Raw genomic sequence first — 15,682 nt, 5'->3', positions numbered from 1 at the left:
GAAGTGAACGTCTGAGCAAACCACGTGTGAATGTCTTTAGGATTGAACGTGACTAAAATAACATACAGCTTCACCCGCCTGCCGAGCGTCACCGACACTCAGCCATGACAGTGTTTTCAGCAGCATCATCTGCAACATTCATTATTGATGTGACAGTCTGTGCTATTCTTGAATTAAATCAATATACTGTAGGCAGTTAATGATATCATAGATCCCTACATTTGAGAACAGGCTACTCTCGCCAAGTCATTTACTTTTAATACTAATACGAAGTGTATTCAAATGCAAGTACTAACTTCCCTTTAACTTATTTGAATACTTCCTCCACTGCTTTGTATATTTGATATATACAATAAATCATATCAAGTCATGATCATAAAACACAATGATGCCTGGATTTTATTGAACGGACTGTGAGGACTACTGCCCTGCTGTATGTGAAACACAATTGTACAACATTGGGGTAATATGTAAGAAAGACAGACGAAAAATAAAATTAAAAATATACCACATAGCTTTAATGCTGAATAAGTGCTACATTAAATCATTTAGGTTTTTATTGCATCAGATGTTCTTTGCATGTATAAATGTGATGGATAAATTTGTTTAAATGATCAATTTTACAGCATGTCTACAGGAGGAAGTGCTGTCAACCTTCAATTCCGTCCTAACACAAAGTCTTGAAAGTGCAAACAAGCAAGTAACCCTTTATTAAAGATTATACAGTGAGAACAAAGTCAGGTTACACACACCTTCCATTCAGTTTCATAAATGAAAAGCCTTCAATGATTCTCGAACTGGTATCAGTAAAATTATAGGACAATGCTTCCACCTTTTGGATTCAACATTACATTACACAGCAGGTTGAGTGATTAGGGCATATTTAAAGACATTTACATATAATGTACAGTATGTAGGCTCAGATGCATTACATTAATATTATTAGACATATATTGAAATTATGACCTAGGAACTTAATTGAACATTCATTCTTTCTTTTTTTTTTCTTTTTTATCAATTTGTCTCCAGACCACGCAGTCATGTGTCCTGCAGAGCGGAAGGCCTTTGGTCAAACTCTTGATTCATTTGGTTAAAAAAGCCTCCTGTTCCTGCACATTGTTTTGTGCACATCATTTTAACTGCTGCTAGATTAGTGTCATCAGATTATATTCTACACCACAGATAAAATCATCTGCTGTTGTAGTACACATACACTGACAGGAAGTTACTGTCAGGTTTTAAGGTGCGATTTGTCGGCATCAACAACCAAAAATTACTTTTTGTGCAATAAAATATCATGTCTGTGGTCTATTAACAGAAGAGAAAGTTAAAGCTACATGGTAAATGACTACTGTGTAAAATTCTTATGTCAGATTTTTGTTAAATAATTGTGAAGCAATTCTCTCATGTTTTTAAAGAATGTCAATCTGTAATGCAATCACAGCAAATTTCACACAAAAACTGTTAGCAATTAATAATTCTGCTACTTTAAATCAAGCATTACGTTTTATTTAAACATAAATTTATGAATCTAATTCAAATTAGGTTGATACATATTCACAGTTCATTAAATACTTCAGCACGTAAATCACAACCACTTTATTCAAAGTGCTTCAGTGATTTCACTGATTTGGAAACAAGTATCAGTTTGAATAAAAGATGCCCATCTCAATAAATCTAGAATTAATGGCATGGCAAATCAAAGCAAACAAACAGCTTTGGAAATATGAAGTACAGTACTACTCCAGCAGTCTGATAAAAATAATCTTAATACTGTATAATTATTGAATGGAAAAAATATATTTATAAAATATTAAAAGATGAGAACAGTAAAGATCACAGATAGTAGTTATTTCCAACAGGTAAAAAGACAGCACAGAAAGCCAAGTCATTCAAATCATATAAAACTAATTAGTCTTGCACACCTACAGATTCAGGTCTGAAGTGGGTCAGAGCATCAGTTTGTAACATGTTCACATGACAGCTTATAAGGCGTGTCGTGTGGGGTAGAAACATGCAGGGTTACATAGCACAGACTACAGAGCAGTTTTACATGTGGGAAATTCATTTGGCTTAACTGTTTGACCAGATACTCTGATGGAAAAAAAAAAGGAGCGTGTCAGTGTCTTGCACATGAAGCAAAAGTTCTACATTTCAGGAAACGTGTATTTGTTTTCAGCTGGAGTCGGATGAGAAGATGGACACCACTCTCAAATCTGTGAGTTACACAGACAGCTCCAGCCTGCACCTGTAAAGCTCACTCATCAACACATCCTTCTATCAGTTGGCTGTTTTATGTTGTGGGCCAGACTATTTCTTGGCTCTGAGATGTTGTCAGGTAACCAGCTAACAGACAGACATAAGAGTGGTATCAAACATTTCAATCAATTTTCTGCTCGGAAGAAAATATTTTCCAAAATGTTGAACTATTCCTTTAACTTTTAATATGAGTCTGTAGGAGTCATATATTTATCAGCCCTCTCTTAATATGAGCGCTGATATGAGTTCATCTCTTTTGTGTCATATTAACATGAAGAACTTCACCTCAGATCAGATAAGTGTCTAGTTAGGACCTAGGTCTTTTTGTGCTGTAAGAGCCGGGCTCCTGGTTATTCTGTGTTAATTTAGAATATTATCATGAATTATAATATACTGAAAATACAGAATTTTCACTTTAGACAAGAAATGATCTCACACATCTCCCATAAAGCACTGCATCTACAATACATAGGTAACAAATAGCATCATGGTATTTTAAGGTCTTGAAGAGAAAGTATTAAAGGTTCAGTGTGTAGCATTTGTGATATCTAGTGTTGAACTTACATGCAGCTGAACACCCCTCACCTCACCTTCCTCTCATGAAAAAGAACCTGTGGTAGCTTTAATTGTCATAAAAACTCAAAAGGTGTTTAGCTTGTCCAGACTGGACTAATGTAAAAAAACATGGCAGCCTCTGTAGAGAGGGTCCCCTCGATGTAAATATAAAGTATTTAAATATAAAGGGTCTTTTCTGGAGTAAAGAAAACTACAATTCATACAATTTAAATGAAACGAACTAGTGAAAACATCATGAGGATTATTCTACATTAAATTTCTGCCAATTGTTCCCTCTCACCTAAATCTTACACACTGCACCTTTAACACTTTATTTTACCAATCATATATTTTACAGCTAATTTCCTGAAAACTTTACTTAAAATGCCCAACAATTTTGCTGGTATTTAACTGTAAATCACAATGTCCTGCTTAAAAATGGGTAATCTGGGTAAAGCTAATCTGTACTTTCCATCTGCATTGGAAATTCTTTAGTTTTGTGTTTTAAACTGATATGAATGATGCTAATTAAATAAAACCCTACATGTGATAAAACTTTACAGACCCCCACAGTTATACTTCAGTCAGTTGATGGTAAGTAAAGTATTTTATACTTACCCACTACATCATTTCTTATTTTGCCACACAAATAGCACAACCTAGTGCTTAGCAACAGCAGAAACACCTTCTCCTTTTCACTTACAATTAGTACTAAACTGTGATGACATTTCTTAAAACGTCCTGTTGATTTACAGGTAGATAACAGCCAATTTTACGACATTTTGCTGATCATTTTCAGGAAGTCTGCTTGAAAGAAAGAACCTGTTAAATGTGTGGTTACTGGTGTCATGTTCCAAACATGTCAGAATGTGAAGATTAGGAAACCAAAGGGGCTTCCTCTGCATTGTTAACTATTTAAGAGAAAGAAAATCTCCTCCCCTTAGAAAAGTGACATTTTGTGTTGTGAAATCTACTTGGTACGGGTCACTGTCCCTTATCTAACATCTCATTGGCTTTGTGGTAAGTGTGTTAAGGCCTGTGGGGGTGGCCTGCCTCATCAGCCAAGTTGAGGATGTAGCCAGCTATGTCATCCTCTGTGGGGAAATCAGACATTACCCACGATTCATTGGCAGCAGTCACTTGCAGGCGGCATATTGGACAGTTTCGGCTCTGCCCACTCCTGCAGGAAAAGAATGACCATTTGGGGTGTGTATCACAAGAGACTAAAAGATTTCTGTGACAAAAATAAAATGATTTACAAAGGAACAGATTAACTGTTGAACCAAACTGAAGCTTTTTTTTGTCATCTTACCATTTGTCAATGCACTTCTGACAGAAGCTGTGCGCACAGGGCAGGATAAGGTCGGCCTTTCCGTCCATGCAGATACAGCACTCCTCCTCATCAGTCAGCTGCTTCACTCTGCAGAGAAACACAAAGAAACAGGGGTAAACTTTGAATTATTTCCAAAGACAAAAGGTGTTTTTTCACTGAGCGGCCGCTAAGTTATTCTTGAATTAAATGCTCTTTGTAAGATGAATTTAAATTCCTTGCTGGCTGGGGATTTATCCCTTGAAGACAAATATCTTTCAGTGTTATAAAAATGAATGGGAATTGAGACTCAGCCTGCCCCAACCTCTCTCTATGTCTGGAAATCCATTGTCTGAGAAAACGGGGGCAAGAAAACCAAAAAACACAAGCTGTAACGCAGAGTGGCAAAACTTTACATTACACATAGTCATTTAATCAATAAAATACTGGTTATTACAACTATATCTGAAATCATTATATTGTGGTTGAGCAGAAATGTTTCTGGTGTGAACCCAAACACCAGGATAGTTCAAACTGCAATTCAATGTCATCAATAAAGTTAATTTAGATAGGCCTCCATAAAGTTGTAGCTGGTAGTGTCACAGTAAAAACATCATGACTTCAATATGAAACCTGCCTAAATAGCTCACATCAGGGGAAGTAATGAAAAAAATAAATGACGATGAATAAATTAGCCCAGCAGTGTGATCCTGTTTTAAACAGGAAACATGACTATAATTATCAGCACACAGCAAAGGGTACCTTACAATCTTTATCATCTGTTATAAAGTTGTTGTTTTAAAATATATATAGTATATTCCTCAAGTTATTATATCATCTCAACATGTCAGTCCTGTTTGATTTTTTTTTATTTTGTAGTTTATTCCTGTGAGTAACTGATGGTTAAACGTTTCCTCTGTATAAGCTAACAGGCCCGTGAGGAGGGAGGACATGTGGCAGTGTAATTTAGTACGGTTCAAGGATACTGGGCCTATAATGGGTGTCTGCCCGAATCCTGAAGCAGCTTTGGAAAAGAGATGAATAATAATGAATCATGAGAGTTAATAATATTAATATTTGAATTATTATACATAATTAGATCAAGGGCATTATCTTATTAAAGTTTTAACCTGGTATGAAGTCATCAAATGTCCCCTATACTGAAATCAGACATCAGTGTTTAATACACTTCCTTGGCAGACGTCTGCACTCCACTGAGCACATTAGCTGATTATAGAAATAATTATTGACAACTACTGTAAGTTGCAGGAAATATGGTAACAAACTCTGTTCACGATTTATTGCATTGAATAATGGGAGACTGTCGGCTATTAAAGCAAAATGATGTCATACTATGCTTCTTGCGTCTGTCAACAAAGCCATGGATGATCGGCAGGAGCACATGTAATAGCACCCATGCCTCTGGTCTTGTTGTCACCATGAGAGCTAGAAATAGCCCACTGTCATACACTGACTCAATGTTTAGGCACATGGCACTTAATAAAATATAGTTAACAGAAGTGTCAGCACTAATACATTGGGGTATTGTAACGTTTTTTAACAGCAGGGTATTGTGATACTTTACACAACACTAGAAATTAGTCTTCCTGACTAAAAGCACAACAACACACATCTGGTTCAAAACCTTTAAAAGATTTTGTAGATTTTGTAAAGTAAGACTTGCATTCAACAGCTTATGTCACATTCGTCCACAAAGAGTCTTCGTTGTGAAACAAAGAATTCAAATGGGTTTAATGTGAAAATACATATTGGTAAAATACTGTACTTTGACAAGGATCAAGTCACAGACCTGCCCATCCACATGCTGGCCTGGCAGGAGTCTGTGGAAGGGAGCTGGCCAGACGGGCCTTCGTTGGCGCCCTCTGCAGACAGCACCTCAGCAGCCTGACTGGTGATGTCACGGTACAGCTGGATGAACTGGTACAGGTTCATGATCCGTGATGCTTCCAACGTACCACTCTCCTTGTTGATCTGAGAGGAGGCAAAGGCAGTCACATTAGGACTCACTGGTGTAGTTTATTGATTTTCTGCCACATCACTAAAAGTACACATGGAAGGGTCATTAAATAGTTCATAAGAGAGAGAAATAAAACACCATATGATCTAGTGTTTCCTATTATTTATCTAGATTGCGGCAGCCTGCCATATTCTATTCAGTCCTGCCACAGTTTCATAATGAATCAAAACATGTTTATGCCTCTGCGCTGACTACAGCCAGTTGCCGGAGGTATTATGTGTCCAGGTTGTCTGTCCGTCCCATTTGCATAAATACGGTATCTCAAGGATGCCTTGAGGAGGTTTCCTTAAATCTGGTACAAATATTCACTTGGACTCAAGGATGAACTAAAAAAGATTTTGGTGGTCAAAGCTCAAATGTCAAGGTCACAGAGGTTTTAAAAAAAATGTGTGTTTTGAATGTGATGTCACCGAATTGAGGGCATTTCTTCAACTTCTGATCAGTTGTCCCAAATGAAGTGATTACATTTGAGTGGTCAAAAGTGTCACAGTGACCTTTTATGAATCTGGAAAAGGGTTACAACCGCAGCGTGCAATTCTAATTTACACTTGTCATAATAACTTAAGAGATCTCCACCTTGGTGTGTGCAGCGCTATTTGCAGTGCTACTGCATATAGGAAAGAGAAATTAGAGAAAACAAATGTGAGGTCACTAAAATTTAATTAGACAAAATGAAACTCTCTGTCGAGCAAGTGTATTGAATAATGTAACTATATATTTTTTAGTTAAAGTTTGACGTTTAACTGATTTTGTGGCCTGTTAATGAGACTGACAGCATGAGTAGAACAGATAAATTGATAACTGTTGTTAAATGTTAACATTAGCTGGAAACGTGTTGTTAATATGTAAAACCAAACAGAGAGAAATATGTTAGATATTCTTCCAATCTTCCAAACATCTGTCCGATAATTGTCTATTTCCAATCTGATAAATCTTTCTGACTCCATTGAACTGACACAAACATGCAAACTTTCTCCACAGTTTGCAGGTGAATGGTTTCAAAGGCATCTGTTTCTTTATCCGTCACAAAAATGAAATGGTGCACACCGGTGCATGGGTTGGCATGTGATGTGTGTGCACAGAAGGACATTTGGTCTCACCTTGGTACAGACAACCCTGACGGCCACCTTCCACAAGGCCGTTGCATCGGATCCTGGCTGCACCTCAAACAGAAGGTGCTTCTGCTGTCCGGCGGCAAGCTTGGCCGTACTGAGAGAGATCCAGCAGAGAAGAGTAGGTATGTGCAAATTTTTGATTTCATTCCTGGTCATGCTGAGTGTTAGATTGGTGAAAGATAAAACTGCTGTGCTTGTTTTTTTTACTGGTGGCACTGTCACACACATAGAAAATGGCTGAATTAATTTGACAGTACATTGTCAGAACAGCTCTGGACATACAGTGGCTTCAGAAAGTTTTCAGACTTCACTTTTTGTACAATTTATGTTGAATATTTAATTTGAAACTGATGAAGAATTTAAAATAAAAATCCATAATGATGAAGTTAAATTATTTTTCATTAACAATCAAAAGGTTGTCAAGATCTTTTTTTTTTTTTTTATCAATTCACAATTGAAGTAACAACACAATAAAGTGTGTAAAACATACTGAAGTCACTTAACTACAGGTGATAATAGAGAAACACTGGGAAAGGCTCCAGCCCCAGCTTCCCCCTCAACTATATATGGATTTAAAGGTCCAGTGTGTCAGATTTAGGTGAAAGAGATCTATTGGTAGAAATTGAATGTTGACTAATCCTCTTGATGTTTTCACTAGTTTGTTTCATCTAAATTATATGAATTGTAGTTTTCTTTACCCCAGAAAAGGCTCTTTATATTTAAATACTTTATATTTACATCGAGGGGGTCCTTTCTATGGTAGTGAAATTGCAAGTTGCTGCTGAACACCCTTCACCTCACCCTCCCCTTCCAAACATGAAAAACAACCTGTAGTGAACTTCAGTTCTCAAAAGGTGTTTAGTTTGTCCAGTCTGAACTACTGTTAAAAACATGGTGGCCTCCGTAGAGAGGACCCCTCGATTTAAATATAAAGTATTTAAATATAAAGGACCTTTTCTAGGATAAAGAAAACAACAATTCATACAATTTTGGTGAAACATACTGGTGAAAACATCATGAGGATTATTTTATATTCAATTTGTGCCAATTCACTTAAATCTTACATAGTGAACCTTTAAGTAATGAATGTTTCATTCCGTATGTTTCCATTTAGTTTTTTTGGAACAACTTAGACTAGCTCACTTTAACCACATCATCCTGCATTCATAATACCATCTCTGAGGGCAGGTGATCTAAATTTAAAATGGCAGAAGCTGGGCCTAATGGACCAGGGGAATAAGGTGGGCTACAAAGGGAATAGTGCTGCAGCTCTTGGGTTAAGCTCTCAAATTGGAACAACCTAAAGAACAAATGACAAATCCTACAAAACATCCAGGTTCAGGCATTCAGGTATTCTTTGTGATCCAATTGACGTCCCATACGTCCATCTTTACATCCCTCTCAGTCAGTCACTTGCTATTTAGCCCACTGACCTCCTCTACAATATAAATGTACAACCCTTTAGTAAAAAAACAATTGGAAAATGCAAATAAAAAAAGACAGCAGTGATTTCTTGATTTACTTTCACTTGTATTTCATTGCAGACAGTTTAAGCACAAGATATTTTATGTTTTGTCTGGTCAGCTTCATTACATTTGTAAATATACATCCATTCCTGCCATTCACAACACATTCCAAAAAAAGTTGGGATGGGGGCAATTCAGGGCTCGTAATGAGGTAGAATGATTAAAAGATGTGGTGATTTGAAAAAGTTAATGTCAACAGATGATTGTAATCTTGATTTGGTTCAAAAGCAGCATCCAGGAAAGGCCTAGTCCTTTAGGAGCAATGATGGGCTGAGGTTCACCAGTTTGCTGACACAGGTCTGAGAAAATTATTATTATTATTATTATTATTATTATTATTATTATATATATTTTAATCATCATTGTGCTTAACATAATTAAAAGATTCAAGGAATCTTGATGATTTTCAGATTTTCAAAGGGCAAGGGCGCTGACTGACCGTGCTCTATGATCCCTCAGACGGCTGCATCAAGCACTGTCACTTGTCTACAAGCAATATAACCACATGGGCTCAGGATTACTTTGGCAAACATTTGTCAAGCACTACAATACGTAGTTACATCCACAAATGCCAGTTAAAACTTTACTGTGACAAAAGGAAGCCTTATGTTAACCGTATCTAGAACCACTGTCGACTCCTCTGGGCTCAAAGGCATCTGGGATGGACCATAACACAGTGGAAACGTGTATTGTGGTCAAACGACTCAGTACTTCAGGTCTTTTTTGAAAGAAATGGACGCCATGTGCTCCGGACCAAAAGGTACATCCAGAGTGTAACCAGCAACAAGTCCAAAAACCAGGGTCTGTCATGGTATGGAGTTGTGTCAGTGCCCTTGGCAAAGGTAACTTACACTTCTGTGATGGCAGCATTAATGTTGAAAGGTACATAGAGATGTTGGAGGACGACATATGTTAACTTCAAGATGACAACGTCCGTGTGCATATTTCAACAATGCAAAACCACATTCTGCACACATTACAAAGACATGGCTGCGGAAGAAGAGGGCGGGGGTGCTGGACTGGCCTTTCTGCAGCCCCGACTTGGCCACAATAGAGAATGTGTGCAGCGCATTTTGAAAACGCAAAATACGACAACAGAGACCCCGTACTGTTGCACACCTTAAGACTTGTTTGCAGGAAGAATGGGACAAAATGACACCTGTAACGTTTCCTCACTCTGTGTCTTCAGTCCCTAAACATCTTTTAAGTGTTGTGAAAAGGAATGGCAACATTAGAAAAGTGGTAAATGCTTTACCGTCCCAACTTTTTTGGAAATACAGTATGTTGCAAGAATCAAAAAGTGTTTATTTTGAGAAAACAATCAAATGCATGAGGTCAAACGTCAAATAATGTGCTTTTGTATCGTTTTCAATGTGATACAGGTCAAAGATCATTTGTAAATCACTGTTCTCAGTTTTCATTTTAAATTAAACATTCCATCCCAACCCTTGCTGATTTGGGGTTGTACTTATTCCCACTGTGCATGTGCTGGTAGCATTGAACAGTTATAGTCTGAGACTTACACGTCATTAAGCTCGGCCACTCGAGCCAGGAACTCCTCGTAGGTGAGGTAGCCACCGTCACGCACCAGTCCGACGTGTTTCACCAGCTTCTCAGGCAGACGGGTCATCACCGACTGACCTGAGATCTGCTGGCCCATCCCGGCAGCAGCACTTACAAAACAGCAAAGGTAGAGGACCGCACCTCATTCAGTTCTGCAGTCTCAGGAGACAAATAAACAAATAAAGGTCTGTTTTCACAATCCAGACTGGACAGTTTAATTGTGATCATGCTGACAAAAGTGCACTTATTCCTTACTTGTCTATGTCTGACTGTATGTTTTGTCTTATCACTTGTGCTTTGTGCAACAACAAAATTGACTTGAACGTGTCTGAACTCAGCTGCTATGTCTTGTAGAATCACCTTCCTGTTATGAGAGGTCACTTCAGTGTGAACCAAAATGCAAAACTGTACTTAGAGAAGAGAAGATGCAAAATCTATTTGACTGTTAACATTACAGTGAATGTGCAAAAAGTTTTACTTGGCTTGCTATCATAACCCAGTCTTCAGCCGAGCTGTGCTCTCATAAATTTACTCTGCCTGACAACATGTGACACCATTATGTGGCTCTGACCAAACATCACACTGCTTATAAATCCTACAGTCAGCTGAGAAAAGAGCTGGGACTTGGTAGCTTGATGATTGATCCAGAGTTGTCTTGTTTCTGCTCAAGTGAAATTACCTTTGTTGGATCCATTTGTTTGATGAGGCAGTTTTATACCACTAATTTATTTTCACATTTTCTGATGGAAATTAAATAAGCCAAGCTTTACAGTACACATATCTGTTAAACAGCCTAGATTTGTAAGGTCCAATACTAATTGGGAACAATAAGGCCTGATTCAAAGTCAGCTTTCGAGTTCATCCCAAAGGTGCTGGATGTGGCTGAGGTCATGTTTGTTTGCAGGCTCGTAAAATTCTTCCACACCACCAGGTTTGTGCAAGAAACAGGATCCCTTCGGCGGTGAATAAAGTAATCTATCTATCTATCTTTCCCAAACTGTTGCTACAAGGCTTGAAGCACATTTTAGTGAAAAGTGTTCGCTGCAGTGCGAAGATCACCGAGTCGAACATGCACATAAAGGTCTCTAACACATTTTTACACATAACTTTACTGCAGGCCACAAAGTTCCCCTTTCACTGAGCACTTTATTAATACTGTACTGTAATAATACTGGGCAGTTCCTCCCTCTACTCAGCCCCAGTCCTTTGTGGTAGATGTAAACTTCCCTTTGAGATTTCTGCTCCACATTAAAGCTGCCATTCTTTTCTCTGACCAAACCCCAAAGGTGCTCTGTTGATTTCAAATTTGGTGACTGAACTCACTGTCATGTTAACAAAACCAGTTTGAGAGGACTTCTGAATCATTCTGGTAATATTTATTAGAAGATGGTAAACTGCAACCATAAAACGTGATGCGCATGGTAATCAACAATGCTCATATAGTCGTGGTATTGTGTGTAAAAATACCACATCAACAGCTTCTGAAATACTCAAACTGGCAACACTTAGGACACAATATATAAAAGAATATCTATAATCAATATCAACTGATAGGAACGTTATTATATATTAATATAATAGTTGGGCATATCCTGCAGTCCTGACTCTGCCTGCCATCACAGGCTAAAACGTGGAAAACATAAACAGGTATACACGTGTTCCTAATAAAGTGCTCAATGTGTGTTCATGTGCAGGGTGATGATCAGACAGCGTGTCATACACTCGTGTATTAAAACTTAATTGGTTTAGAAAAGTAAAACTATTACTCAGCTTTCAGAAACAATTGTTCACTAAGAAATATAAACCAACCCTGTCGGAACAACAACAGATACACAACACTTCTACAGTGCTGAGGCATCAGATCTCAGTTAAACACGAGTTATGAGTTGATCAATTAAACTCACAGGGAGTGCACGCGACCTGAATAAGCCAAATGATTAGCATCGGATAACAAGGATGCTAACGCTGCGGACGTAAAGGGACTTACCCGTCAATTCAGCCAGTGACAGCAGTGAATCTACTGACTTTTTAAAAACACCATGTCAGTGAAGGCTAATCCTTCTCTGGAGCTCCAGTCCACACAGACTTCTCTACCAAAGTGACAGCGATAATGAACGTTCGCTAACCATGAAAAGCGTCATTTAGCCCCAGACTCAGCAGTCGGCGAGCCTCGGGGTGGAAGAGCAGACGAGCTGTGAAGAGGAGGAACACTGGTGTGACCGTGCGGCGACAGAAGACCACAGTGAAACAGCCTTCTTACCAGACTGTCAACACCACAGGCTGAAGTTCCCTGCTAGCTCTGCTGCTAGCTTCTGTTTGGGTTGAAGACACTCGGTCGCATGTGTGATGACGTAGACAGATGACGTTGTTTACATCAGAAACACCGTATTTACGCAATATTTATTTAACTGTATTATAACTTGTATTCCTCGAAATTCTTGAAACCTATAGAACAAATATAATGTTTGTAATGTATAATCTATATTTTATCATTGCACATATACAAACTCCATTTGGTCATATTTTATTTCCTACTGTACGACTAATGATAACATTGAAATGAATTGCAAGACCGTAATTGCATATTTTAAAGTGGATAATAACTTTTTAAAAGTTCACATGCACAAATGTAGGATAAACAAAATAAACCCTAACTTTGCTGGCTTCAAAAGATTATTAAAAAATTATTTAGTTGATTTATTCCAAAAAGTAATATGACTGTACAAATATTGCATTGCCTTTTTAAGGGGGTGTGGTTGTATGTGTGGTTTACTTGACTTGACACAAGGAGAGTCCCTTAAAAAGATCTGTATGTCTGCTCATCCCACAAACTAAATATCAAGTGTGTCCTCTGTGTGAACAGAACTGACAATAGTTTCAATATTATTTGAACTTTCATAAAGTTCAGCAAAGTTATGTAAGATTCACTGAGCATCTGCTGATGTAAGTACATTTTTGGGAATAATCATTTCAATTCATATTGTAATAAAAAAAACACATGTAATGTTAAAAATATAAGTAATATTTCTCTCTTAAATTTTCAGTTATGTCAGATTTAGCAGATTTAGGTGTAGCATAACTTAAATGTATGATAATGATTTCATTAAACCATTGCATTTATTCATAATGTATCACATTGGCTCTGAATAGTGCATATTAAGACATCACTAGGTAATTTACAGCCTTTATATAAAGTTTCCTTTTGGAAATGTAAAGCTATTTATATGACGTCTTTTTGAATTGAATTTCAATTATCAGTTTTTTTTAATAACTTTTTGTCATTGTTGAATTCATCTTTTCCAGAAAATTCAGATCCCTCTGTGCCAAGCCGTGAATTTACCAGCAGATGGCAGCAAATAATACGAAGCAGAAACCCAGCGACAATACCACTCATGGAAAACTAAGCTGTGAAGGATGTCGACATAAATCCATGATTTAGTTAGCACAGGGCTCGTTTCTTTATTCTAACAATTTTGAATGAGATTTGAAACTTTTTTCATTGTCATCAACGGTTTTTTTTTTTTTTGCAGGCAGTGTTTACACATTTTACTTTTCTTACCATCTTAAATTCTTAAACATGCTCTCTTCACCCTCCATACTCACAAATCCTCTCCAAACTACAAAAATACATTGTATGGACATATACATATTCATAATTTTAGAAGTGAAAACAGATATTTAGCTCAGAAATGAATCCATCCTCATTCTATTTCAAACTTAGAAACATTGAATGGGAGGCAGCTATTCATTAATTGATTCTGGCTGCAGACATCAGCGTGGACTTTAAAAAGGATCTGAACCATTTATAAGAGGTAAGCTTGTTGTTTTTAAGCTCAGGTTCTGAGGAATTCCATTTAAATGTTTAGAAAGAAGGAGAAATGATACCAGTCAGGTGTGAACAATTTTATGTACAGATTTTTCTGAAAATTAACATTTAGTATAAAGGCTTCATACTGTACATGTTGGTCATTTGAATACATCCCAATAAAAGCAGTAGTACAGTACAGTACAGTGGATCAATGAACAACCCAAGAAAAATATGGATTTTTTTAGATCCAGTAAACAGCAGTGTTCCAAAATGAAGTGCATCCATCATTAACACTATACACACTGATGATGATCATTTACAAATATCCTCTGTTACTTCTTTAACTGACTCACAGGCTGCGTCGTCCATAAGCTGATAGTTCTTATGATGAGCCACTCTTTCTGATTGGCGGTAATAACTATTCGCACACACTCAATGTCAAAGCCGATCTTGTGGTACACATTGTTAACCTCAATGTTACCACCTTTAAACTCCCCTAATGTGATGTATGATAAACACTGTCTTCCCTGTTTAGTTTCCACAGACTTCTGTCCCACTTCCAGAGCTCCATGATGAAGAATGTCATTCTGCCGATCCTCTGTACCTGTAACTATCTTAATTCTGCTGACTTTAGTTGATTTATTAAAGATTATGAGAAAGAAATCTCCAGTGCAGGGAGGTTTCCCCCAAAAATACTCATCAACGATACTACTGTAAGCCTTGGTGGCGTCATAGTTTTCAAAGACGTTGATGTTGGTGTAAAGGCTGGCAGGGGGGTTGTCAGGAATGTCTATGGAGTCTTCCTCAAAGTCGTCGTCCTTCAGTTTGTTCTCCGCTCCTTTGTAAGACGAGTAGTAGCCCATGTGCTGGAAAAGTGAGGGCTTGAAGCGGATCACGTCCTTCTGGGCCAGCAGACCCCTGAAGTGGATGAGGAGCCAGTCACAGGGCATCTCCTGGTAGAACATGAGCAGGAAATGAGCCAGACGTGGCAGGTCTCTGGAGTGGTACAGCTTCCCGATGTAGCCCAGCTTGGAAAACTCCAGCATCACCCAGTAGGAGCCTTCTCTGGAAGTGATCACCTTCTTCAGGGCTGTCAGGAAGTTCCTGGAGCAGCGCACGTCGTCCTCTAACATCATGTAGAAGTGAGAAAGGTTCGTGCAGAAGTTGAGGAGGAACGCGTAGTCGACGTTCTGCTTCGAGCGGAAACGGACACGGTCCTCCGGGTCGTTATAGTTCCTTTTCAATCCATCCAGCGACGGGTAATACTCCTCTGGTGCCTGGATCACCAGGAGGCGTCCGGATATGATGTGGTGAGCAAACTTCCTGGTGATTTCCTGCACCAGGTTCTCACACCAGACCAGGTCAAAGTCGGCCAGGTGGACCACAACCACTATCTCTTTCAGTTCCTCGTAACTGGACTGATCAAAGATGGATTTGATGGTCTCAAGAAGATAGTTCCCTCTTTTCCTTTTCACTGAAGACAGTCCAATGGTAAGATACTCTGTGGAC

At 38.1% G+C, this 15,682-nt stretch overlaps 2 protein-coding genes across 8 annotated transcripts in view; both read right to left on the bottom strand.

Moving 5' to 3' along the window:
* Positions 1-491: 491 nt before the first annotated feature.
* Positions 492-12,733, bottom strand: rnf141 (ring finger protein 141). 6 transcript variants are annotated; one of them, XM_069528040.1, is made up of 7 exons: positions 12,626-12,667; positions 12,353-12,557; positions 10,326-10,524; positions 7,262-7,370; positions 5,934-6,115; positions 4,127-4,234; positions 492-3,994 (listed from the first exon to the last, which is right to left on the bottom strand). In XM_069528040.1, the coding sequence occupies exons 3-7, from the start codon at positions 10,460-10,462 to the stop codon at positions 3,844-3,846; spliced, it is 687 nt and encodes a 228-aa protein (XP_069384141.1). In that variant the 5' UTR covers positions 10,463-10,524; positions 12,353-12,557; positions 12,626-12,667; the 3' UTR covers positions 492-3,843. The 6 variants fall into 6 exon arrangements, with proteins under 6 accessions (XP_069384141.1, XP_069384143.1, XP_019934016.1 ...); XM_069528042.1 differs by having other exon boundaries at positions 12,492-12,557; positions 12,626-12,660; XM_020078457.2 differs by lacking the exon at positions 12,353-12,557 and having other exon boundaries at positions 12,626-12,733.
* A 1,174-nt stretch (positions 12,734-13,907) lies between these two features.
* Positions 13,908-15,682, bottom strand: part of LOC109623979 (alpha-1,3-mannosyl-glycoprotein 4-beta-N-acetylglucosaminyltransferase C-like) — a 38,198-nt gene continuing 36,423 nt past the window's right edge. For both annotated transcript variants that reach the window (XM_020078454.2, XM_020078455.2), the window contains one exon: positions 13,908-15,674. In XM_020078454.2, coding sequence (XP_019934013.1) covers positions 14,506-15,674 — 1,169 coding nt within the window. In that variant the 3' untranslated portion in view covers positions 13,908-14,505. The remainder of the gene's footprint in view (positions 15,675-15,682) is intronic.

The sequence above is a fragment of the Paralichthys olivaceus genome, chromosome 7, assembly GCF_024713975.1.
Source record: "Paralichthys olivaceus isolate ysfri-2021 chromosome 7, ASM2471397v2, whole genome shotgun sequence".
In the NCBI taxonomy this organism is placed as follows: Eukaryota; Metazoa; Chordata; class Actinopteri; order Pleuronectiformes; family Paralichthyidae; genus Paralichthys; species Paralichthys olivaceus.
This window is presented reverse-complemented; position numbering and strand designations above follow the sequence as displayed.